Source organism: Pelodiscus sinensis, chromosome 2, assembly GCF_052426305.1.
Source record: "Pelodiscus sinensis isolate ZL-2025 chromosome 2, ASM5242630v1, whole genome shotgun sequence".
Taxonomy (NCBI): Eukaryota; Metazoa; Chordata; order Testudines; family Trionychidae; genus Pelodiscus; species Pelodiscus sinensis.
In genome coordinates, this window is record NC_143053.1 from 138,450,569 (window position 1) to 138,474,667 (window position 24,099).

The window sequence follows — 24,099 nt, forward strand, 5'->3', positions numbered from 1 at the left end:
GGCGTCGCGCACGCGCAGTAGGCGACCGCAGGAAGGATTTCTCAGTTGGGACCAATATGGCGCCCTCGCCGACCCCTTCTGGAAGCGTCTAACGGAAAGAAGGGCGCAAGTTAGACTGGAAGAGACCACTAAACGGAACTCCGACACACATCCTATTCGCAGTGTCCATGGCGCGGCAGCGAGAGCAGAACGAGACTTACCGGTGAGATGTAGGGCGCGGTACCCTACAGTGCTGTACGGCCTGCCACAAGTCAGCCCCTCGCCCCCCGCGTTTCGGGTGGTATCGTCCACTCCATTGCGCCTGCGTCGGGCCGAGTTCCGGACGAAAGGGGATTTCCCGCCTACTGAACGCTCGCGCTGGTGAGTGAGGCGGCGGCGCTGGCCTGGGGCAGGTCGCCTTGTCCACCCCCGACCACTGTCAGCAGCGCTGGGCAGCCGGGTGCGGCGCTTAGACACTGGCCGTCTTAACCGTCTCGGGCGCTGCTCGCGCAACGGCCACGCGCTTGTCTCGCGCCCACATGGCTCCTCTGGCACCAGGCCCCACCCAGCGGCGCTGGATCCCGCGTGGTGCATGTCACACTTGCAGGGCGGGGGAGCGGCCACTTGTGTGCGCGAATTTCGCGTGTGAGCTGCTGTGCTCGTCTTCTCGAAGATGTTGGTCAAGATGGAAGCACGGAAGTGGAACAAGGGAGGGAAGCCTGCACTTGCACCTGCACTTGCACTGTCTTTGCTATTGTAAAAACTTTAAAAACAACAAATAGTCTGGTAGCACTTTAAAGACTAACACAATATGTAGCTGGTATCTTGAGCTTTCGTGGGCACCACCCACTTCTTCAGATGACTGTGCCCACGAAAGCTCATGATACCTTCTGCATGTTTCGTTAGTCTCTATAAAGTGCTACCAGATCATTTGTTTTTATCTACATGTTTTGTTAGTCTTTAAATTACTACCAGACTATTCGTTTGTTTTTTCTGTTAGACTAACTTGGCTACCCCTCGGAAGCTTTTGCTATAGTAGTCTAAAGGAGAAGAACTCAGGACTGTCAGGCCAATACCTTCCATAATCATTACATTCATTTTACATGAAAATATGAAATTCAGTTTCCCTTTAAGATTTTAAAGGCACATTGTGCCTGTGATGTTAATACATGACAGTGATTTGAAAGAATTAAACATTTGTACAGAAATTGTTCTTTCAGGACAAGGGTACTACCATAGTATTCCAAAGATGGCCAATAAATGAAGTACATAAAGAATGTGTTGTATTCTTTAAATTGAACCATAGTTTTATTAGCAGGCTATGGCCTTTAGTTTCTTAACTACTTGTTTTGTTACTTTCTTTCTAAATGAAAAAGATTAGCTGTTCCTTTCAGGACTGAAAACAGTTCAGTTTTGATGAGAAAAGCTATTCATACTTAAACAAATTCTACATACAGAGAAATAAGACACTGCCACCAAAAATGTTCATTTATTATTGCAACTTTTTTATTTGGCTTCTGTTTATATTAATGAGCATTAATATATAAATTTCTTCTCAATAAAAATAGGCTGTTTGCTTTTTTGTATTTATTCCTTGTTCTCCAACGCAAGTATGGGGGCCTTGGATGAGCCAAAAAGTCAATTATGGTAGAATAAATTTTAAAATTCAGAAGCATCAGGGGGTAGCCAAGTTAGTCTGTTATAGGAAAAAAAATAGTTGGTCTGGTAGCACTTTATAGACTAACAAAACCTCTGAAGAAGTGTCCTGTGCCCATGAAAGCTCATGGTACCATCTATATCAGCGTTTCCCAAACCATGGGCCGTGGCCCGGTACCGGTCTGCGGGGAAAAAATAACGGGCCTTAGCGTGGCTGTGGGCGTGTTGCAGGCTCCTGGAGTGTCCATGTGGCACTGGGTCCCCCAAGCCCTGGGCCGGGCTGGGTGGAGGATTCAGCCGGATGTTCCGGACTCCTGGCAGAGGCGTAGCGAGGGGGAAACAAGGGGGACAGTTGCCCCTGGGCACCACGCTGGGGGGTTCCAGGCTGGGCTGCGGGGAGGGGGGAGGTGCGGGGCGCTGGGCTCGTCTGGGCTGCAGGAGGAGGGATGTGCCAGGAACCTGGTGCTAGATTCAAGGGGAGGGAGAGAAGGGCAGGGAATCAGTGATCGGCTCAGTATGTCTGCGTAGGTTGGGGGGAGGTGCAGGGAAACGGAACTCAGCTGGGCTGTGAGAGTGAAGGGGTACTGGGCTGTGGGAGTGGGGAGGTGCAGGGTGCTGGGCTGAACTGTGTGGGGGGTGGGAGGTGAGGAGCTGAGAGCTCAGTTTGGCTGCAGGAGGAGGAAGGTGCGGGACCCTGGGGCTAGACTCAAGGGGAGGGGCAGGAAATCAGAGCTGGGCTCAGCAGTTCTGTGGGGCTTGGGGGGAGGTGCAGGAACGGGACTCAGCTGTGCTGTGCAGGGAACATGCAGGGAACCAGTGCAGGCCTCAACTGGGCTGAGGTGGATGGGGGAAGGCATAGGGAATAGAAGGGCAGCTCAGCTGGGCTGTGAGGGGCTGCAGGGAACTGGTGTTGCACTCCCTTGGATTGAGAGAATGGTTTTGGGAGAGGCGCAGGGAACCAGTGGCGGTGAGCAGCTCAGTTGGGTTGCAGGGGAGGGAGGTGCAAAGAAGCCTAGTGGGCAGGGGGGGAACCAGGAGCCCTGAAATGATCTCCCCATGTCCAAAAAATCCGTCATTTGGGACCAGTCAGGTCCAGAGAGTGCTGGACCAGGGAGGTCCAATTCCTACCCAAGTCCCCTCCTTGTACCCTCCCTCCTATCCAGACACCCCACCCCTAATCTGCTCCTGCCTCCCAGAGTGCCTGTGCCCCAAGGTCCCCCAAGTCCGGGCTGGGCGAAGGATGCAGCCAGGTGAAACAGTGAACATTTATTCATTTTTCATTCTTTTTTTATGTGCGTTTATATTTTTGGGCTGCAAAAAATAGTACTAAAAAAACGGGTTCCAACTAAAGTAAAAAGTTGGGAAGCCCTGGTCTAGCTTTTTCTCATCATCTTACAGTCCATTTATCCAATCCATATTCCCTTAACTTGCTGGCAAGAATATTGTGAGTGACCGTATCAAAAGCTTTGCTAATGCTGGCACTGGGGGCTTTGGGAGGACCAGAAACAGTTTCTTTACATATTCTTCATTTGCCTACTGAATATGCAAATAAATGTTATCAGTCCTCCAAAATCTCATGAATGGATTTACTGGTCCCCGTGTCAAAAAGTTTGGGAACCCCTAATCTGCATGTTTTGTTGGTCTGGTAGCACTTTATAGTCTAATTGTTGTTGTTTTTTAAAATTCAGTTAGTTTCTGATGATTTTCTCCAAGGTGTCTTAATATATTAAGTGTAACATAAGCCTTAGAGATTTAGTATGTGATTTTATTATTGTTTGCTGTTCACCAGCAAGAAATAAATAGATATATAGTTGGCATTTCAAAGGAATTGTTACATATGTTTCCCTTTCTTCAGGCATATTTTGTCAATGTCAAAAGTACTTCAAGGAGAAAACCATACCCAGGACATCTTGCATATCAATCTCGATAATGACAGCCCAAGGAAAAGAAATTGGGGATTGTTTGTCACAGGCATTGTTGGTGGGACATTGGTGGTACTATATGCTGTTGTCACTCCATTCATAACTCCAGCACTGAGAAAAATTTGCCTGCCTTTTGTACCTGCAACTTCAACTCAGATTGAAAATGTTTTGAAAATGTTACAACACAGAAGTGGATCCCTAGTTGACATAGGTAGCGGTGATGGACGTATAGTGAGTGCTGTCTCCTCTAAATTCATGTGCATGATACTATGTTATAGAAATGAACTACTTCTACAATAGTAAATATTTTCCATTATTCACCCCTTTTCTTGGTATTTGTGTAGGTTCTCTATCCTGTGTTAAAAGTTTTCCTCCCTGCCCCGAATAAATTCAGACAAAATCAATTGGATTGCTGTTTTTAAGTGTATATATTTCAGGCTTTCAAATGTTTAACACTTGTTCAGGAATACCTTTGGGCAAATAATGAAAAAAAAATTCTTCAACTAATGTGAAGTTGTTTGAATATGTTTGAGGGTTTTTCTTATAGTGTATAATGGAAAACATGTCCATTGATTAATTCCCATGGAAAATTCAAAATGTGTGGTATAAACAGTTTGAATATTTGACCAGTTTTATTCAGGAACAAAAATATTTACTTTACCTTTTTCTACTTTTCTATACTTCTCCAATACAGTTTTTTTTAATTTTAGTTTTATATGATTTGATTTTTTTATTGTTTAAAGATACTTTTCCAGTCTGTAGGTTTTAAACTACTTGACATCTTGAAAGTTGCTAATTTTGTTACCATATACTGTAGTCTCATGAGTCTATTGTTTTTAATGATCTTCTGAAATACAGAGGAGTGGATGCACACTTTTATTTATATGTGGGATTTGCAAGCTATTTCTTTATTTAAAAAACATGGAGAGTAAGAGTGATTTGTGCTATAGATTAATAAATACACATTTGGGAACAAAACTTTTTTTTTCTTTGCTAGATTAATTTGCCCAACTGAGTTCAGTTGGATTACTTAAACTGCTTGGTGTATTGATATAACTCAGAATTCAAAGAAATTTACTAAATTATTATTTAAATCTTGGAAATATATTGTCTAAAACTCTTATTTTAAAAAAATAAGCAAACTGTTTAAACATTAGCTAGTGTGTGTTTGAAGTTAGTTTTATCATAACTTAATTGCATATCCATATGGCTTTGCAGAGTGCTGTATAATGAATTAAGAAAATACCTTGTACTTGCCTGTGTCAGAAAGGTCATGTACTCAAATTTTTTTACTGTGGCACTTTACCCATTTTGGGGGTCATTTTGTATTTCTGATTGTAGATGAGAGGGTGTATTTAGTGTTGTGTACTGCTGTACCCCAGGCAGTTGTTTCACATTTATTTTACAGGTAAGTCATTGAAACTACTTGCATGCTTAAAATTAAGCACATTAATATGTCATGGCAGTATTGGGGCCTTATGCTCTGATCCTGCAAATACTTACTCCTGTGCTTAACTTCATTAATGGTAAGTAGTTATGTTGATTTCAGTAGGACTTCTCATGATTCTCAAGGTATGTGTGCTAATGTTTTGCAGACTGGGGCTTTGTGTTGAAGCAGCCAAAGGTGGATAAACTTAATCAATAAAGACATATGCCACTTTTCTTTTGGCTTATGCCATTGATAAAATTGCACTGTTTTGTCATGTTTCCTGTAACCACATTCATAGTTCCATACTACAGTTTATTCTGGCCCTGAATGAAGACTATTTCATCTTTTTTTGTAGGTGATAGCAGCTGCAAAAGAAGGCTTCAAAGCTGTTGGCTATGAATTAAATCCCTGGCTAGTCTGGTACTCCAGATACTGTGCCTGGAGAGAAGGGATGCATCATAATACCAAATTTTACATTTCAGATTTGTGGAAGGTATGTGTTGATTTTTTTTCACACATCTAGAAATCAAAGTACATAACAATTTCACTAGTGAATCAGAAGTGATCCATTTTAAAACACAGTGCTGTGGATAATATTAAAAAAACTCAACTATACTAAAACAATGTTAACATTACACACATAGGCATTCAAAAGTCAGGAAATATCAAAGGTAATGCAAAGCTGAGGTGCTCATGTATTATGAGGAAGCTATTACAGTAGACTTTCGATAATCCGGAATTTATGGGACCTAGGTGGTGCCGGATTATCAGATATGCCGGACTATCAGGAGGTACTATAAGATGGTTATATATATATACTGTATACATTATATACTATATATAAAGTGTTCTTAATCCTTTTTATTGTACATACTGTATACAGTATACTGTAATGTTTTAGTTTTTTTAAGCGTATTTTTACGCTTTTTGCTCAGTTCAGCTGCTGCCGGTGTTACCTTGTGACTCATTTTTTGCCAAAGCTCACTCACTAGGTTTTTGCCATTTTGATGCCAAACTGTCAGGAGTGCTGGACTATTGGATGCCGGACTATTAGAGTTTTCTGTAATTAGATAATTACACTTTCTCAAATAATGATATAACATTTTCTACAACTTTAACTATGCTAGTGTATAAAATATATAGTTCATGAAACTTTAATTAGTTTTTTTTTGTATTTGAGACTAGTGTGGTTTTATGGTGTTATGTAACTGATTTATGTGCTCAAGGGAAGAGTTATGGTTTCACTGGCAAGTTCAACTTTATTACAGTATTTATTTTCTTGAGTATGCTACTGTACAGCCTCAGCATTGCCTTATTACAATATTTTTTTTAAATAATGGAAGTCCCATGCATTTCTTTTAAAGGAAAGAATAAATTTTCCTAATTGGAATTATTTTTTTAGATTCAGCTAGAATGATTTGCTCTTTCAAGCCCTGATCTAGCAAAGTACACAAGTATATGCTAGCTGTGACTTCACTAGCTTAAATGTTTTGCTTTTAATTTTTTGGTCCTCAGATATATTCCCCTTACAAGGAACATACTCAGTCAAGAGTTCCTTTGGAACCCCGATTCATTGAGTACTTTGAGGCTTGGTGCTAGAAAGCCTACCTCCGTCAGAGTTTGAACCTGCATAATTGAAATCATTGGCAGGATATGTATGTTCATATGCAGCTTCCTTATTGTGCATTCATGTCATGTAGCCTTCTTTCATTCTGTGTGTGTGTATAATATGTATGCATACAATTTTTAAAGCAACATTGTGCAGCTTGATATTGTTTTCCGAAGTCTCATAATGCAGATGAATCAAAATATTCTTTTATCAGACTTTGTTGATGATTAATTCTCTGCAGGATTTCAACTTACCTTCTTCCTGCTATTTCAGCCATTGAGTGATAAAGATTGGCAAGAATTTTATATAATGAGAAAAGCATATCTCCTCCCCCCCATCTCCTTATGTTCAAAAACAGATAAGCTGTGTTCGAAAGCTTTTTTTGGTTTGTTTTTAAAAATATTCATGCTAAGGCAGAGAACTGACCTAGACATTTTCTTCCCAATAATTAAAAATTCCAGAAAGTTGTGAAGGACTCAAAACATAATAGAAATGGTTAGGCAATTTTAACTCTAGCTATATTGACAGGTGGCAAGTTTAGGATGTTAAATGGGAAAAAAAGTTTTTCTTAGTCATAAGAACAGTAAAAATGAGTATATTCATGAATTTGGGTCCAGAGCCTTGGTGACATTGAACCAGTTTTGTGCTACTTGATCAGTGCAAATCTACCCCATGTTGGGGAATACTAGGGCTATGTTAAACTGGTAAGCTAAATTAAGCTACATTAATACTAGGGCTGCGTTAAGTGGCTTCTGTATCATTCCTTGTTCCTGTTGTGGGAAGCATGGCTGTAATAAAGGGAAGACAATTACCAACCCCCCCCCCCCCACATCTCCCAGTATCCTCTCATATTGTGAATGTTCATTCTCCACAATGGCAATAATATATATATTTTTTTATAGGTTAGTTTTTCCCAGTATACAAATGTTGTTGTTTTTGGGGTACCTCAAATGGTAAGTTTTTTTCATTGTATTTTATTGTCTATATTGTGGTTTTATGACTATATTAGCAAGGTAGTCAGCATTAGGATACTGATCTATAAAGTGAGTCCACTTATCAATACTTTTGATATTTATGTCATTGGTTTGACAAAATGATGATAATAGTTTAATAACATTGAAATAACACAACCTGTTGTCACATCTTGAAACTTGTGGAGAAGATATAAACCTCAATTTTGTTCTTTTGAAATTTCGGTTTGTGCTCTGCCTCATGAAGTCCCAATTCCAATATAATCAGAACCATAATTTTGTGAACTCTTATAAACTCTTACTTAAATTATTTGGAAAAGTTAATGGAATGTTCAGCTGAAATTGATGTGTAGCAAATTTTCAGTAAAATAGTTTTTCAGAAAATTTTTTTCAGTAAAATAGGGAGGATGAATATTGACTAGTTTCAACTCACTTTTGTGGACTTACATGGCAAAGAATAGAGTATCGAACATTGTTTATATACTCTTTAAAAACTGAAAATACCTCAACTATTGAATTGTTTAACATCAGTTAGAGATGTTAAAGTATGTTTAACGTAACCGTGGAAGTGCTGAAATTTAAAGCTGGCTCCCCATGCGGACCGGCTCTTGCCTATCCCCTCCCCTGTGCTGCTGCCTCTGTATCCATGTGTACTGGGGGCCTGCTTGTAACTATGAGGGTTAATCAATGAGCCCAGGATCATTGGTTAACCAAGTACAGTACATGGTTACACTTTCACATCCCTAGTATCAGTTCATAGTACTGCAGTAATCTACAGTTGCCTTTGTAAAGATTAATATAGTTGCTAGTTCACAAAGCATACAGGGAAGTTGTTTTTCACTTTGAGGAAGTTGTGTATCACCTATAAAATGTGACTTTCAAATGAAATTGTATGGCCGTTTAAAATTGCTGCAAAAACGGCACTTCAAGAGAGATCACTTTTAATGTTACAGTACATGGACTTATTCAAGCTTTGAAAGAATATTTTTGTCTTTTTTTCAAATGTTATTTGGTTATATTTTTCCCATTTTTCCTTCTCATGTTAAGAAAACAGAATATTATATTTACATTTATAACTGATTTTTTTGTATGTTACGAATGCACTCAGCTCCCTTTTACTTTTTTCATTCATTTTGCTCTTCTTGTAGAGTGTAGGATTAAACACTGTTGTATTTGGTATATTGAAGGAAAGTCTGCATTATCAAGTGTTCCAGCAGTTTTATTGGATGCATTCCCAAGAGACTCAGTGATTAAACCAACCATTTTGGTTGATTTACTGCAGTGTAGCAATCTTTATTCCAGAAGAGGGCAGTAGATGCCTTTGTTACAGCAATATCTGTAATTACAAAACAAAGTGTTCAATTGCATGATTTTGACAAGACTGTCATGTAATAATTGTTCTTTGAAGCAGTTAATGTGTGAGGAAATTAGACCACCCTTTCTGAACAGAATGATACCATGATCACACTCTGGCTCACTTGCTCATACAGATATATATGCAGTTAGAAATTCTGTAGCCGCATTGCAGAATCTCCAAGGGCAAAGGTGCAGAAGTAAATAAGTAAATGGTTACACAGAAAAACAAATGTGAGCAAATTGATCAGACATACTGGTTTGGAACAAACTTCAGAATTAGTAGCAGCCTAAGATGGGGTAAATTAGTTATCTATCCTGATGAGGTAGAAGAAAGAGTCTTAACCTTTGCAAAGAAAAAGTATTTTACTTCATCTAATTATTGAGATGGTATTTTTTTTCTGAGTCCTTCTAGTAATAAAATACTTCAGACATTTGGGCCCATTGCATTTAGGGAAACATTTGTAACCATACCAAAAACTAAGTAAGTTTTGAAGGTCTCCGTTTGTGGAATGGCCTATTGACAGAAGTGTAGTGGTTTTAAGAGCTCAGCCTCAGGATGCTTTATAACACATTTTCTCTATCCTTTTTTCTGTGGATGAATGTATTTTATTACTTGTAGGAAGATCAGTTAGAGCATTGGCCTAGTTTGAAGCCATAAACATACAGTACTGCTTTTTTATATTGAACATCTAAGACTAATTTACGAAGACAGAGCCCAGATTTATTGACTTTTAGGCCGTACTGTAAGATCTTTGTTCTCAGGAGCTTTCTCTGAAGGAGAGGATTGATCTCTGTATTTTGTGAGTGGATTGAAGGGAGAGGATCTTATCTGTGGTGGATATCAATATGTCTAAGACATTTATTGTTACTCATAATTTTATAGGTAAACTAATTTATTTTAAGATTTTTTTATATTTCTAGTTTGTCGACTGAGGGATTAAAGTTATAACAGGATTATAATGAACATGTATAAATATCAAATGTAATTATCCCTGATAATGTAGACATGAGACACAACCACTTTATGTTTTGTATATTAAGAATTAGATTAGATGCCTATTTATGCGTGCTTTAGTAATTTAATTTCTATACAGAATTAGTTTCATTTTCAGGTTTATCTTGGCTCTATAAGAAATAAAGAAATATCAATGTGGATATTTACAGTCTTTCTTTCTTTATGGAAAACATTAAGAGCATTGGACACTTCATTAGTTTAAAGTTATTTTTGGTAAAATGTAATTTCATTATCTGAAAAGGAATCCTTTTGAAACTTTAATATAGCTATTAATAGAATGATATGTAACAGTATTGTACAACTAGATAAATTTTTCAAAGTGGAATCCATTTTGCAGCCTTTGATAATGTTTCTCTACATTTGTCTTCTGGCCATAGTGAAAAAAATGTCTTGTGGTCTGAGGCCACTGATGACATGGAGAATCCCATATAAACAATTTGATGTAGTTTTAAGAAACTCTGGTTCCTTTTAACAGAATTGTTACTTGATATATCTGACTTATTTTAAAATGGGTTTATGTGCAAAAATTAGTTTTTTTCTTTATTACATGGTCTTTTATTTAGAATTTTAAAAAAATCATAGTAGACAAAAGGAAATATATCTTCATACAACACTTACAACTAGTCTGTGGAATTCACTGCCATAAGCAGTTTTTGAGTCAGAAATCTAAATGGTTAAACATTAACATGTATAAGCATACTGTGATCCCTTTACTGAGCCAGGATACAAATTAGAAGGCCTGTCAGCCTTCATGTTTCAGGTCATAAAGCAGTGAGCATTTGGGATTAGAAAATTTTTTTTCAGGTCTAGATACCTTATGGAACTCTTTCACGTTCATTTGAGCATCTGGTGTAAGTTATTGAAGATAAAACAACCACTTACATGTATCATTGGTCTGGTCTGTCAAATCCTTTTGGGATAGAGCCAAGGAGACTGACCTCTCTGTAGCATTGTTTCCTTTTCAATCATGAAATTATTCAGCGACTCCACCTTCTAGCACCATTCCTATTGATTTGGGTCATTAGCCATCAGCGATGCATTGACTTCCTTAAGAGCTGTGATAAAGGCATGAAGCAACATAGAAGCAGTAGCCTCTAAGGGTACGTCTACTCTAGCTCGTTAGTTTGAGGTAGTAGGATATTTAGGGCAAGCGGCGTTGCAAATGAAGCCCGGGATTTAAATAGCCTGGGCTTCATTTGCATGTTCCCGGGTGCCGCCATTTTTAAATCCCCCTTAGTCCAAACTCCGTGCCCGCAGCTACACGCTGCATGGAGTAGGTAGTTTGATTAAAGATCCTAATTCGAACTACCGTTACTCCTCATTCTATGAGGAGTAACGGTAGTTCGAATTAGGATCTTTAATTCGAATATGCAAATAATGTTATCAGTACTCCAAAAGTTTGTGAATGGGTTTGCTGGTCTATGGTATAAAAAAGTTTGGGATCCACGGATCTAGAGAAATTTAAGAGTCAAAACTTGTGAAGTATGTTCCCTACACAAGATTTTCTGTTTCAAGTACAATATAGCTCTCCACAAATGTGATAGATATAAGTTGTAAAAAGTTTTATATAAACTTAAAATGTTCTTGATCTTTGCAATATTTGGAATAAATTAAAGACTATGTTTTGGCTTCATTTACTCTGTATTTGCACATCAGAGTTAACATATGACCATGTATCATAGAAGCTTTCTAAAAATAAAACAGCAATCTTCAAACCTTAGATTTGTTTTGGGGGCCTGAAGTAGTTTCAAGAGTGAACACTTCTGTCTTGTACATTATCTGAAAGGCTTTTGTGTTGCTCGGCAGATGCCACAGTTGGAGAAGAAGCTTGAAGAAGAACTTGATCACAGTGCCAGAATTGTTGCTTGCCGTTTTCCTTTCCCGCATTGGATGCCAGATCATACTACTGGAGAAGGAATAGACATGGTGTGGGCATATGACTCAAAAACTTTCAAAGGAAATTCTAAACGATACTCAGAAACTGTGCAAAGTACGCATCCTGTGTAAGATTTCAGGTTAAAGAAATATTGTTAGCTACTTTAAATGGTGATCATCTGATTTGGTTGTTAGCATACCAAAATTTATCATTTTGTTCTTAGTATTTATGAAAGTGGTGGGAGGATAACAGTAAGTAACATTAAATGTTTTTCAAACCCGTTTCATTGTCAGGATGTCCTGTGGTGTTAAGCAAAATTGCAGTGTAATCTTATGGGACAGCAAAGACAAGACTGGTGAACATGCAAAACTAAAGGTATGCAAAGGAAACATGCAAAAAGCTTGTATGCATTGATTACAAGAAGAAAGTAAAAAAAAAAAGTAGATATTTTAAAAATTACTTTTAATATGAATAGTGGTAAGATGTAGACAGGGTACAGTAATGTTAAGGACACATGCAAAAACTAAATGCTCTATTAAAGTTGTTGTTTTGACTGTTTCTTGTCTGACCTTATTTTGACTTTTCAACATTTGTGCTCAGAAACTTATTATTTTGGGTAGTCTGATGTGGTATGCAAGCTGCTTTACAGAAACAAGTAATGACTTGGAACTTGAAATTCAAAAGTGCAAGGCAGAGAAGTCATTTATAGATCTATAAGATTAGTATAAAATGATAGCATTCTGATCTGTCAGTCAGTGGCATCTGCCTTACTTTGACTTGTATTTCATTGTTCAAGGCAGTGCAGAATTAGTCCTGGCCTTAAGTAGTTTACATTCTAAATTCATAGGCTACGTCTAGACTGGCCCCTTCTCCGGAAGAGGCATGCAAAGCAGGCGAGTCAGAATAGGGAAATCCGCGGGGGATTTAAATAAACATGGCCGCCGCTTTTTTTCCGGCTTGGGGAAAAGCCAGAAAAGAGCGTCTAGACTGGCGCGATCCTCCGGAATAAAGCCCTTTTCCGGAGGATCTCTTATTCCTACTTGCAAGTAGGAATAAGAGATCCTCCGGAAAAGGGCTTTATTCCGGAGGATCGCGCCAGTCTAGACGCTCTTTTCTGGCTTAATAAGAGATCCTCCGGAAACGGGCTTTATTCCGGAGGATCGCGCCAGTCTAGACGCTCTTTTCTGGCTTTTCCCCAAGCCGGAAAAAAAGCGGCGGCCATGTTTATTTAAATCCCGCGGGGGATATTTAAATCCCCCGCGGATTTCCCTATTCTGACTTGCCTGCTTTGCATGCCTCTTCCGGAGAAGGGGCCATTCTAGACGTAGCCATATTGACAAACATGTAAGAGTCATAGAGGGAAAAGGAAGGATCTGTGTTATAATAGCAAGATAACACAGCTACTTAGCCTCGTTAAATTGAATTATTTTAATCAACTCCTTTTAGGTAGAATTGCAGAAACAATGATTGAGGAGAGATTTCTACAGGTTATAGGTGTTTGCAAATTGACTTTACACAAGAGTCACTCTACCTCTGCTGACAAATGAGAGAAAACAAACATAAAGGTAATCCGTGGAGGAAAAGAATTATCCCTGTTCTTCTGCTTATCAGAAAGGTCTGAGCCCCTCCCACCATTTTTGTAGAAGGGCCTTTTGGGAGACAAGAGCTAGTATGAAACCAGAGGAGATTGAAATCTGTAATTGAGGGGGAAAGAAAAATTTTAGTCACTATCTGAAACTCTGAATTTAGTTTTGTTAACACTTAAACTTTTATAATACACTTAAAAGAAGAGCTTTTTTTAAGAGACTTGGCAAAGCTGTATGTTTGAGGCCCAAGCAGCTAGTTTCTAGTCCTCCAAGGTCAAGGAAGGCTGGAGCCAGAATGGAACACAAGACCTGGATGCAAATGCAAAACACAATCAGAAGCCCATCCCATTTCTCCCTACAAAATATTCAGACTCTCTTTCTATATCAGTTACTATGGTCCTTAAACATGATTCTCATTTATGGTCATATTTTCATCTATGTCCATCATATCACAGTACAGGTTGGACTTCCCTAGTCTGGCACCCTCAGGACTTGCTGGCCCAGGGTAGGTCATATCTGGCCCCCACTGCTACTGGCTCCACAACACTAGATTGGCCGCAGGTCCTGCTGCCCTGCAGGTCCCCGTCCCCACCCTTTGCCTGCCATGCCGGGCAACCTAGCTCGCAGCTTGCTGGGCTCCTGCCATGCTGAGCAGTGCAGATCAGCTGAGGAGCCCTGCTATGGTGTGCAACTCCCGGCTCTTCCAGGCAGCTCTGCTGCAGTGCGCCGAACTTCCGGCCCTTCTGGGCAGCCCAGTTGGGGCACGCTGAGCAGCCCTGCTTTGGCACATTGGGCTCCCAACCCCATCGAGCAGCCTCACGGCCCAAGATCCCCGACTTCTCAGCTGTGGGGATCTAGGGTCCTGGTCCCACTGGCAGCTTGCCAGCAGCCCACAACCCTGCCAGTCCTCAGGGTTCTTAGGCACCAGTACTCCACCAGGATTCTCTGGTTCTAGACCACAGATGTTGCCGGACCAGAGAATCCTGGTTTACAGCGGTTCAACCTGTACTCTGTTTAAAAACTAAGCCAGATAGATTTGCCTTAGCAATTTTAGTTCTTATAAAGAGAAAAAGGCTTTTATTCTCTCACTTATGGTTTTGGATAAAGATTTTCAGTTCTGTTTTCTTGTTCCTCCTTCCCATCTTTTAAAGAAAATCCCATCCCTAAAAGAGTGCTCTTTCTGCTGCCCCTCAGGACTGAGGATATTAAGTATCAATTATTTTATTAGTTGATTGACTAGTCGTTAAGGAAGGGCACTTTAAGTGCTCACTTCCGGCTCAGGCTGCCGTGTGGCACTCTGCACTCTTAAAGGGACAGAGAGGAGCTGGCGTGCAAAGACGCTGGCTCAGTCTCTAGTCCCCCTCCAGGTCTTAGGATAACCCTCCCGCTGCTCCTCTGCATTTTTAAAGGGACACAGCACGAGGGATCGGGGGCAGGGGGGCCAGCTGCCACTGCTGCCTCCGTTTTAAAAGTACAGAGTGGTAGCATGAGGGTTGTCCTGAGATCTGGCGGGGGACCGGAGAATGAGCCAGCGTCTTTGCACGCAGGCATCTCTCTGTCTCTTTTAAGAGTGCTGGGGGTGGGGAGGGGGAGCAGTCAAGTAGTTGATAGTGCTTCCTGATAAGCTCCTGCTTATTGGGTAGTTGACGACTCCTTTACATCCCTGTTCAGGACCATGCATTGGCATGTTAATTCTTTTAGATGAGTGTGTAATTTTAGAATATTTTTAGAAACCAGCTTATACAGTTTTAAAAAATATTAATATTCTATTCTTTTCAAATATGATTGGACAGATTAACCTCTTAATAGCATATGTAATATTTACTTAGCATTTCACACATTTATTTTACACCCAAAGTTTTGTGATAGCCCTTGATCTTTGCTCTTGATTTTTGACCCAGTCTACTTGTATGCAATGAGTTCATTGTCAGCTAGCTTCATAAAATGCAATGCATGATTCTTACTATCTTGGACATTTGGCTATAGGAACAGACTTAGGGCTCTTATTTACAGGCTGCTGGAAGATAAATCTGCAGTTGTTGTCCACACTGTAAACAAAAGTTAGATTGTGTCTAATGGTTAATTTAAAGGGTAATGCTCATAAATAAGGGGTCTCATATTGAATCAAGTTATTTTCTTCACTGCAGCCTCTGTGCCTACATCTGGTGGCACAAATGCACTGAAAAGGCTACTGACTTTCCCTGTTTGGTATTCTGACATGAAGAACTCCCCAGTTACAGTAAAGCTTCTATAGCTGGTACCCACACCAACCACTTGCAGCCCCTGGGATAGTTGAGTGTGGCTGGAAGGGTACAATACTACAGCTTTTCTGGGCTGGCATAACAGCTCCTGAAGGGCCATAGTAGGCCAATCAGAGAGGCCTAAGGATGCTCTAAAGCAGGGGTGGGCAAAAGGGCCTCCGCGGAATGGATCCAGCCCACCAAGCAGGTTGATCTGGCCCATGGAGGCCCTGCCACTCCCTGCCCCCCAGGCCAATTAGGGCTTGGGGACGGGGGAGCGCACAAAACGTCCTCCTGCCCTGGCATAACCATGCAACGCTTTGAAGCACCATGCGCTCCTTGCTGGGCAGGAGAAGACGTCATGTGCTCCTTTGCCCCCAAACCCTGATTGGCCTGGGGGGCAGGAGGAGTGCATGAAGTTTCCTCTGCCCTCCCCCTGCCCCGCGGGGAGTGTGCGGCACTTCAAAGTGCCATACTCTCATGCAGGGTGGGGGCAGGACGAAAGAAGCTTGGCACAGCTCTCTTGTGCCCAGGCCTTTGAAGTGTTCCTCGTAGGGCGGGAGGAGGCTTCGCATGCTCCCCAGGCCAATCAGGGCCTAGGGTGGGGGAGCTGCGTGAAGCTTCCTTTGCCCTGCCCCGCTCCTGCGAGGAGCACACAGCACTTCAAAGTGCCACATGCTCCTCACAGGGTGGGAGGAGGCTTCACACACTCTCCCTACCCCAGGCCCTGATTAGCCAGGAGGTGGGGGAGTGTGTGAAGCCTCTTCCCGCCCTGCCAGGGGCATGTGTGCCTAGTGGGAAGGGGAGGCAAAGAGGCTCCCCCACCCTTAGACCAATCATGGTCTGTAGGTGGGGTAGCCCAGAAGCATCCTGGCCCTGTCCTTTTCGGGCGGCCCGGGGCCACTTCAAAAATTTTTGCCCACCCTTGCTCTAAAGTATACCAGAGCCAATCTAGAATCAATACCATGATCAACCAGCTCCTTTGTGATCCCCTCTATTACAGCTCTGCTCAATAGAGATGAGAATCTGGACCAATAAGACTGTTTTGTGAAAAGGCAGTACTGGTGACAGCAGGTGATGTTTAAGGTGGGCAGAGAAAAGGCAAAATGTTTCTGAAGAATAGAGGACAACAAGACAGAGAATTCCTGTTGTGAAATGTAACAAAAATGTGAAAACCTACTTTGGGACTTTTCCTTTTATAAAAGAAATAAGTTATTAATTGGGAAACCAAGGCCAGGAGTAAGTGACCAGTTTGCTCGAAGTTGTGTGACCATGCAGCTTTCTGTTAAGTCCAGTGCACTGACTATTGGCTCACGGCTGCATCAGAGATCGATGTCTTTCCCTAAGCCCCAAAGCTGCTCTCAGTAGGGAGCTGTGTGTTGGGACTTGTGGGAAGTGGCCAGCAGTAGGTCTGGCTCCTAAGCAGGGCACAGCAGGGCTCCACACACTGCCTCTCTGAGTACCAACTCCACACTCCCATTGTCTGTTTCTCTCACCTTATCCCCATTCTGAACTGGGTCCAGCATGGAATATTAGGACAGGTAGGTACCAAGTTGCCTGCCTTAGTGCTGCTGACCAGGAGCTGCCCCCAAACCTGGAGCCACTTCTTGTACCCCAAACCTCTCATCTCATGTCCCACCCCAAAGTCCTCCCTCAGTCCGAGCCTGTACCCTCTCCTACATCACAGTTCCCAGGCCTGAGCCCCTCCCCAAATCTCAAGCCCCTCTTGCATCCCAAACCCCTCATCCCTGGTTCCACCTCAGGCACTCCAAACCCATGTCTCAACTCACAGCCTCCTCCTGCATTTGGAATCCCTTGGCCCCACCCCTCAAGCCTGGAGCACCCTTCTGTACCCCAAACCCCTCATCCCCCGTCCTACTATCCACTCAAGGTCCACAGCCTCAGCCAGAACCCTCATCCCCTACCAGTATCTCAACTACCTGCCAGAGGCCTCGCACATCCCTTACCCCCATTTAGAGCCCTCAGCCCCATCCTTGCCACACACTGTCCATGTGCAGAATGACTTGTGATGCATCATCTTCATCTTGGTGCACATAATGGAAGACATTCCACACATTAACATAAAAAGAGGGAACACTGGCAATGAGGTGGCAAAATTTGCAACCAATACAACATTAATCAAATAGTTAAGTTCAAAGCTGATCACAAAGAGTTACAAAAAGATCTCACTACATTGGATGACAAAATGAAAGATGAAATTCAACGATAATAAGTGCAAAGTAATGCACACTGGAAAAAATCCCAACTATGCATGCAAAATGATAGGGTCTAAATTAGCTGTTTTCACTCAAGAAAGAAATCTTGGAGTCACTTTGGATAGTTTCCAAAACCATCCACTCCTTGTGCAGCAGCAAAAAAATCAACAATGTTAGAAGCCATCCGGAAAGGATTAGAGAACATAACAGAAAATATGCCACTGAATAATCTGTGGTACATCTATGTCATATATTTTGTGATAGTTTTGTCACCCTTCAGAAATATATATATGAAAAAAATGATTAGGGGGTATGGAACAGCTTAAACAGAGATTAAAAAGAGTAGGACTGGTCCTCTTGGAAAAGAGATGACTAAGGGCGATATTACAGAGGATCTATACAATCGTGACTGGTAGAGAGGCAGAATAAGGAAGTTTTATTTACTCCTTCACATAACTCAAAAATTAGGGATAACCCAATGAAATTAGTAGGCAGAGCATTTTGAAACACATAAAAGGAACTACCCCTTTACACAACACATGGTCAGCCTATAGAGCTTGTTGCTAGAGGATATTGGGAAGGTCAAAAGTTTACCTTGATTTTAAAAAAGAGAGAGATACATTAATGGAGGAGAGGTCATCAGTGGCTTAGTCAAGATGCAATCCCATGCTCCATACCTTAGGCTTTAGTCCACACTGTGCTTTGCTGTACATTGGACTATCCACATTTGTCATCCTTACCTATCAACTGCCTTTCTCTCCAAATCTTCCCATTTTATGTTGAGGTGCTTGATATTGTTCAGAACTGTTTCCATGTTATTTGTGGTCTTCCTCTCTGTGAATTTCTGGTTTCTGCTCAAGGGCAGTATTTAGTAAGTGATCTTTTTCCATCCTCAGCATATGTATCTGCAATTGATGTCTTCTTTTGTAGATAATTTGTGAAAGGGTGGCTTGTCCAGTAATTTTTCTAACTTCTTCATTAGTCTTCTTATCTCTATATATTATTCTGAATATTTTTCTGAGCCATTTGTGATTAAATGCATCTAGCTTTTGTGTATCTTTCTTGGTATGTTGCCATATTACACTACTATTTGTTGTGATTGGTGATAAAAGTTGCTTTGTACACATTCAGATTTTTCTTGTGGAAGACATGTTTGAGTTGCCACGTTGTTGTGAGTCTTCCAAATTCAGCATTTGCCTCCCAATTCTTCTTATTTCCTTGGAACTTGAACTATATTGGCTGATGGTACTTCTAAGATACATACAATTATCCACCTTCTCCAGATTCTCCTCTTCAGTTTTGATTTCTGTCTCTGTAGCCTCCATTAACATGACTTTGCATATCTTTGCATTGAATCTCAGACCTATCTTTTCCATTATTTTTTACTTTGTGTGTGCATTTTTGTAGTCTGTTGGTATCTTCATTGGTAAGAGTGATGTCATCAGCGAAGTCTAGTTCAAATAGCCTTGAATTGTTCCATTTTAGGCCATATACATCAGTGTTGCATTGCTTTAATTTCTAGTCAGTGACTAGCATGAACAGAAGAGGAGACAGGATGCACTCCTGCCTTGCACCTGCCTTGATGCTGAATAGTTGATGCAATCCATTTCAAAGCAACATTTTGAGTTGACATAAAATGCCTTCATAAATGTTGATTAATTTGGTTGCAATTCCATATTGTTCCATAGTTTTCCATATTGTTTCTCTATTTACACTATCAAATGCCTTTTGAAAGTCCACAAAATTGATGGCAAGACTGCTTTGGAATTCAATTGTATTCTCAATAATTTGTCTCTGGGTGAAGATAGCACGTTGTTTAAATCCAGATTGTTGTTCATGTAGGATGGTATCCATTTTTCCTTTCATTATGTTCAGGAGACTATTGCTAATATTTTTTCCTGCAGATAGAAGTGCTACTCCCCTACAATTTGAGCAGTTGTTTAAATCATATTGTTTTTTGATGATTTGATTATGATACCAATGGTCCATATTTCCTACACTTTCTCCTCTGTCCATATTTTGTACTGCAAACAGATGACTAATTTCACATCTTCACCTCCATATTTAAACATCTCAGGAATAATGCCATCCAAACCAGGTGCCTTGTTATTTTCAAACTCCAGCAATGATTTTTTTTTTACTTCTTTGATTTTTACCTTAGACACATCTATATTTAGGTCTGATGGTTTATCATTGTTAAATTCTAGTCTTGTAATTGGTTCTGGTTGGTTTAGCAGTTCTTTGAAATGTTACATCCATCTATTTTCTTGTTCCTCCTGTGTTTTCAGAATTTCTCCTTATTTCCCTTTCACTGGGACACTTCTGAATTTTGATCCATATCCTGTTAACTGTTTCAGGATCATGTAGATGGTTTTATGTTGTTTTTTCCACTGCTTTTTCAGATTCACTATCCTTGCTTTCTGTCTAATTTTACATATTTTTTTGCACTGTTTCCTTAGTGGTTTGTCAAGGTGCCTGTAGGTTTATTATGTTTCTTCAGTTGCATGTTGTACTAGGAGAACTCACTGTTTTCTTTTTTTGGCTATAGTATTCCATGTCTTTTCTGAGATCCACTGTTCTTTGTGGCTTCCTCTCTTTCTACCAATTATCTTTTCAGCTGCTTTTAGCATATCTATTTTGAAAAGATCCCAATATTTTTCCACTTAATTTTGTTCAAGATCTTTAAGAATCTCAAAGCTGTTCCTGACCTCTGTTACTCCTTTCATATCCTGCAATCTTATAGTTTATGTGTATTGAAAGCTCTGAGTTTGCATTCTTCATTTTTGTGCATTTCGAACTTCAATTTGATGTTTGCTTTCAACAAGTAACGATCGCTCTCTATATCTGCTCTTCTGGATACTCTGTTGTCTAGCACTGATATTTTCCACCTCTAACTAACACAGATATAGTCAATCTCATTTGATGTATGACCATCTGGTGAAATCCATGTCCTTTTGTATATGTTTTATGTCGGAAGAAAGAATTGCAGATACAATGCTTTTTTTCAGCACAAAATTCAAGAAGTCTTGTGCCATTTTCTGTCATTATTCCGGTTATATGTGGGCTGATGTTTCCCAACCTCTTCTTTCATTTCCAGTGTGGACATTAAAATCTGCCATGACCAAGACAAGATCGTGGTTTGGTATTTCTTTCATTACATCATTTGTTTTTGTGTAGAATCTCTCTTTATCCTCTTCACCTGCATCATTTATTGGAGCATATGCCTGGACTATAGTGCACTTAATGTGCTGAGAATTGGCTGCTAGTAGCTTATCTGATCTTGGCTGCCAATTCATAAGTGATTTCTTTGCAGCACTATTCGTGATGATCCCCACATCTCTCTTACTTGGTTCCATCTGAATATAATATTGTTTTTTCTCCAGATGTTATCATACCTTGATCTTTCCATCTAACTTCACAGAAATCCTAGGATGTCAAGTTTATATCTGTTCATTTCTTTGATTATGCTAATTTTTCTGCACTAGAGTTGATACATTCCAGGTAGCTAGGTACGTATTCTTTTTGGTCACCAGAATCTGGATAATCAAGTAGGTATTTTCTTGATGGACTTGATCATCCGCTATCATATGCGCATCTGAACACTTTCTGTCCTCCTCAGGCTATGATATATGGTGTATTTGACTAGTTTTTATAGCTAGAAAATATTTTGATGATGATGGGAAGCTACCACATTGACTAACTCTCCTCCTTTGTGATCTGGGCTTGGAACTGGCACTGACAGATTTATTCCGTGCTTCAGTCTTCAATTGCCAAAAGATGGGTCTGGACAACAGTGGATGAATCACTCAATTGCCCTGCTTTGTTTGTTCTTCTGAGGCACTTGGCAGTGGCCGTTTTCAGAAGACAGGATGCTGATCTAGAAGAACCATTAGTCTGATCCATTGTGCCCCTTCTTATGCTCAAACTATATAAGATAATTTCTTAACAGGAAGGCCTAATGAGTGGAGATCTTGATGAGGGTATTTAGGTACCCTCCCCCAACTCCTGATCAGAAGGGCCAGTAATATGTTCTGTGACTGGAGAATATACAGTAAACTTTCAATAATCCGGCACCTTTAGGACCCAAGGGGTGCCAGATTATCTGATAGTCCGGCTCTGCCCCAGGCGTCCCCGATTCAGCTGCTGCTGGTCAGTTTCAGCAGCGGCTGAATCAGGGTCGCCTGCGGCAGAGCAGCTGGGATGCTGCTGGGTTGCTCTGGTAGTGCCACCCCTTGGCCTTGAGACACCAACCTGGCAGCACCCCAGCTGCTCTTGGGGACGCCTGGGACAGAGCAGCTGGGTTGGTCCCGCAGCTATGTGCTTCCTGGAAGCTCTGCCCCGGGCTTCCTGGAGTCAGCCGCTGATCAGTTTCAGTAGCGGCTGAATCGGGGACGCCTGGGACACAGCAGCTGGGGTGTTGCCGGGTTGGTCCCGAAGCGCCACCCCTCAGCACTGCGGGACCAACCTGGCAGCACTTCAGCTGCTCTGCCTCAGTCATCCCCAAGAGCAGCTGGGGTGCTGCCAGGTTGGTCCCACAGCCCCGAGGGGCAGCGCTATGGGACCAACCTGGCAGCACCCCAGCTGCTCTGCCCCCGGCTTTCCCGATTCAGCTGCTGGTCAGTTTCAGCAGCCGCTGAATTGGGGAAGCTGGGCGCAGAGCAGCTCCAATTGTCCGGCTGTCTGGAGCACTTCTGGGTTCCCGATGGTGCCGGACCATCAGGAGTGCCGGAGCATTGGATGCCGGACTAATGGAGTTTTACTGTACTAAGGGAAAAAGTATTTTTCAAACTAAACCAAGCAAAGATATTCATATATGAAATATCTAGTTACAGCAGGATTAAAGAATAATGTAGCCAGTTACAGCAGCTTTTTATTGCTGGGAAAAAATTGTTCATCAGCTATTAGATCCCCTGAGATGTGCTCTGTTATTGCAATGAACAGTGTTTTGGCACTCACTAACTAAAAAAGGATACAAGTCATTTATGTTACTCTCACACCAGGGACAGCCACAATTAGATCATACATTATGTCAGTTGCAGGCTCAAATGCCAATACGGTTTTACACATACATGTGTCTGTTGGACACAAAAGCATTTCTCTAGAGGAATAGCAGTGAAATCTATGGTATTTCTGGAGAATGAAGAAACCCTTGCTATGTCTATAGCACAGTCAAAAGCAAATCATCCCGGCAAGAGAGCTGGCTGTGGATAGAAACTCATTAATTTGCAATAAATTTACGTGAACATTATAGTTATATAGAAAACAAACATATGAAAGTCAGGAAATTAGCATGTTGCAAGTTTAAACAAAAGTCCTTCAGTCCAGACAGTATAGCTGATGGAAGTTGTATAAGTTTTAAGTCTCACTACAGGGTTCGTGAACTCTTTTGACCCAAACTGTTTTCAGGTGGTGGAGTTTGCACATGTTACAGATTCAATTTCTCTGCGTGGTCGGTATAAGTTTATATGCTCTTGAGGGGATTGAATACCATGTTCGCAGACCTGCCAAATATAGGGATTTTCCCTATAAACTGGGTTTTCCTGTAGGTATGGAAGGAAAATCACAGGTCTTTGGGCAGGGGCTAGAACTATATCAAGTATGATTTGTTATATATAGAAGGAATAGAAAAAGGTTTGTGGCTATCTAGTCTAATGTTAAGATGCCTCCTGAAAAAGAACCTGACACTTCTGACTAGTGCAGTTTGCTCCCTCAATTGCTACCAGGTCACACATAAAAATATATTATGAGTCTGATTTTTCATTGCCTTGCCCCTTGTGGCATCATTTACTCCTGCGCAAAATGTGTACAGAATACTACCATTCTGATTTGTTAGTGTTTTACACTCATTTTGCACGGGCTTATGGCTGTAGAAGGAGCAAGGCAGGAGTATGATTGCAAAGAAAGTAATATGAATGTAAATAGCTTCAGTAATTAGGTTAATTGATAATACAGGAAACCCTTGCCATTTATGGTGAATACATTTCAGCATCTACTGCAAATGGTAAAATTCGTAAATACTGGGAACTCACTGCAGTTGTCAGAACCACAGGGAATTCATCACAGGTGCCAGGAGCTGCAGGGAATCTATAGTGAGTTCCCCACAGCTCCTGGCCTCCAGTACTCCCCAAGTTGGGACAAGAGATCCCTGGGAATATGCAGAACCTCAAATAGCAATTCTGTGAATTGTGAGGGTCTATAACATTGATAAAGTTGTGTCTGCTGTTGCTAGACATACTCCTCCCTC

General features: G+C 41.0%; 1 protein-coding gene across 6 annotated transcripts in view; it reads left to right on the plus strand.

Annotated features, from left to right (window-relative positions):
• Nucleotides 1–31: 31 nt before the first annotated feature.
• The window catches only part of ATPSCKMT (ATP synthase c subunit lysine N-methyltransferase), a 57,673-nt gene continuing 33,605 nt past the window's right edge, over nt 32–24,099 (plus strand). For 2 of the 6 annotated variants that reach the window (XM_006111036.5, XM_006111035.5), the window contains exons 1-6: nt 32–202; nt 3,491–3,788; nt 5,342–5,479; nt 7,498–7,548; nt 11,744–11,927; nt 12,107–12,188. In XM_006111036.5, coding sequence (XP_006111098.3) covers nt 168–202; nt 3,491–3,788; nt 5,342–5,479; nt 7,498–7,548; nt 11,744–11,927; nt 12,107–12,141 — 741 coding nt within the window. In that variant the 5' untranslated portion in view covers nt 32–167 and the 3' untranslated portion in view covers nt 12,142–12,188. The other 4 variants (XM_006111034.5, XM_075921485.2, XM_089776445.1 and 1 more) reach the window with 4 other exon arrangements.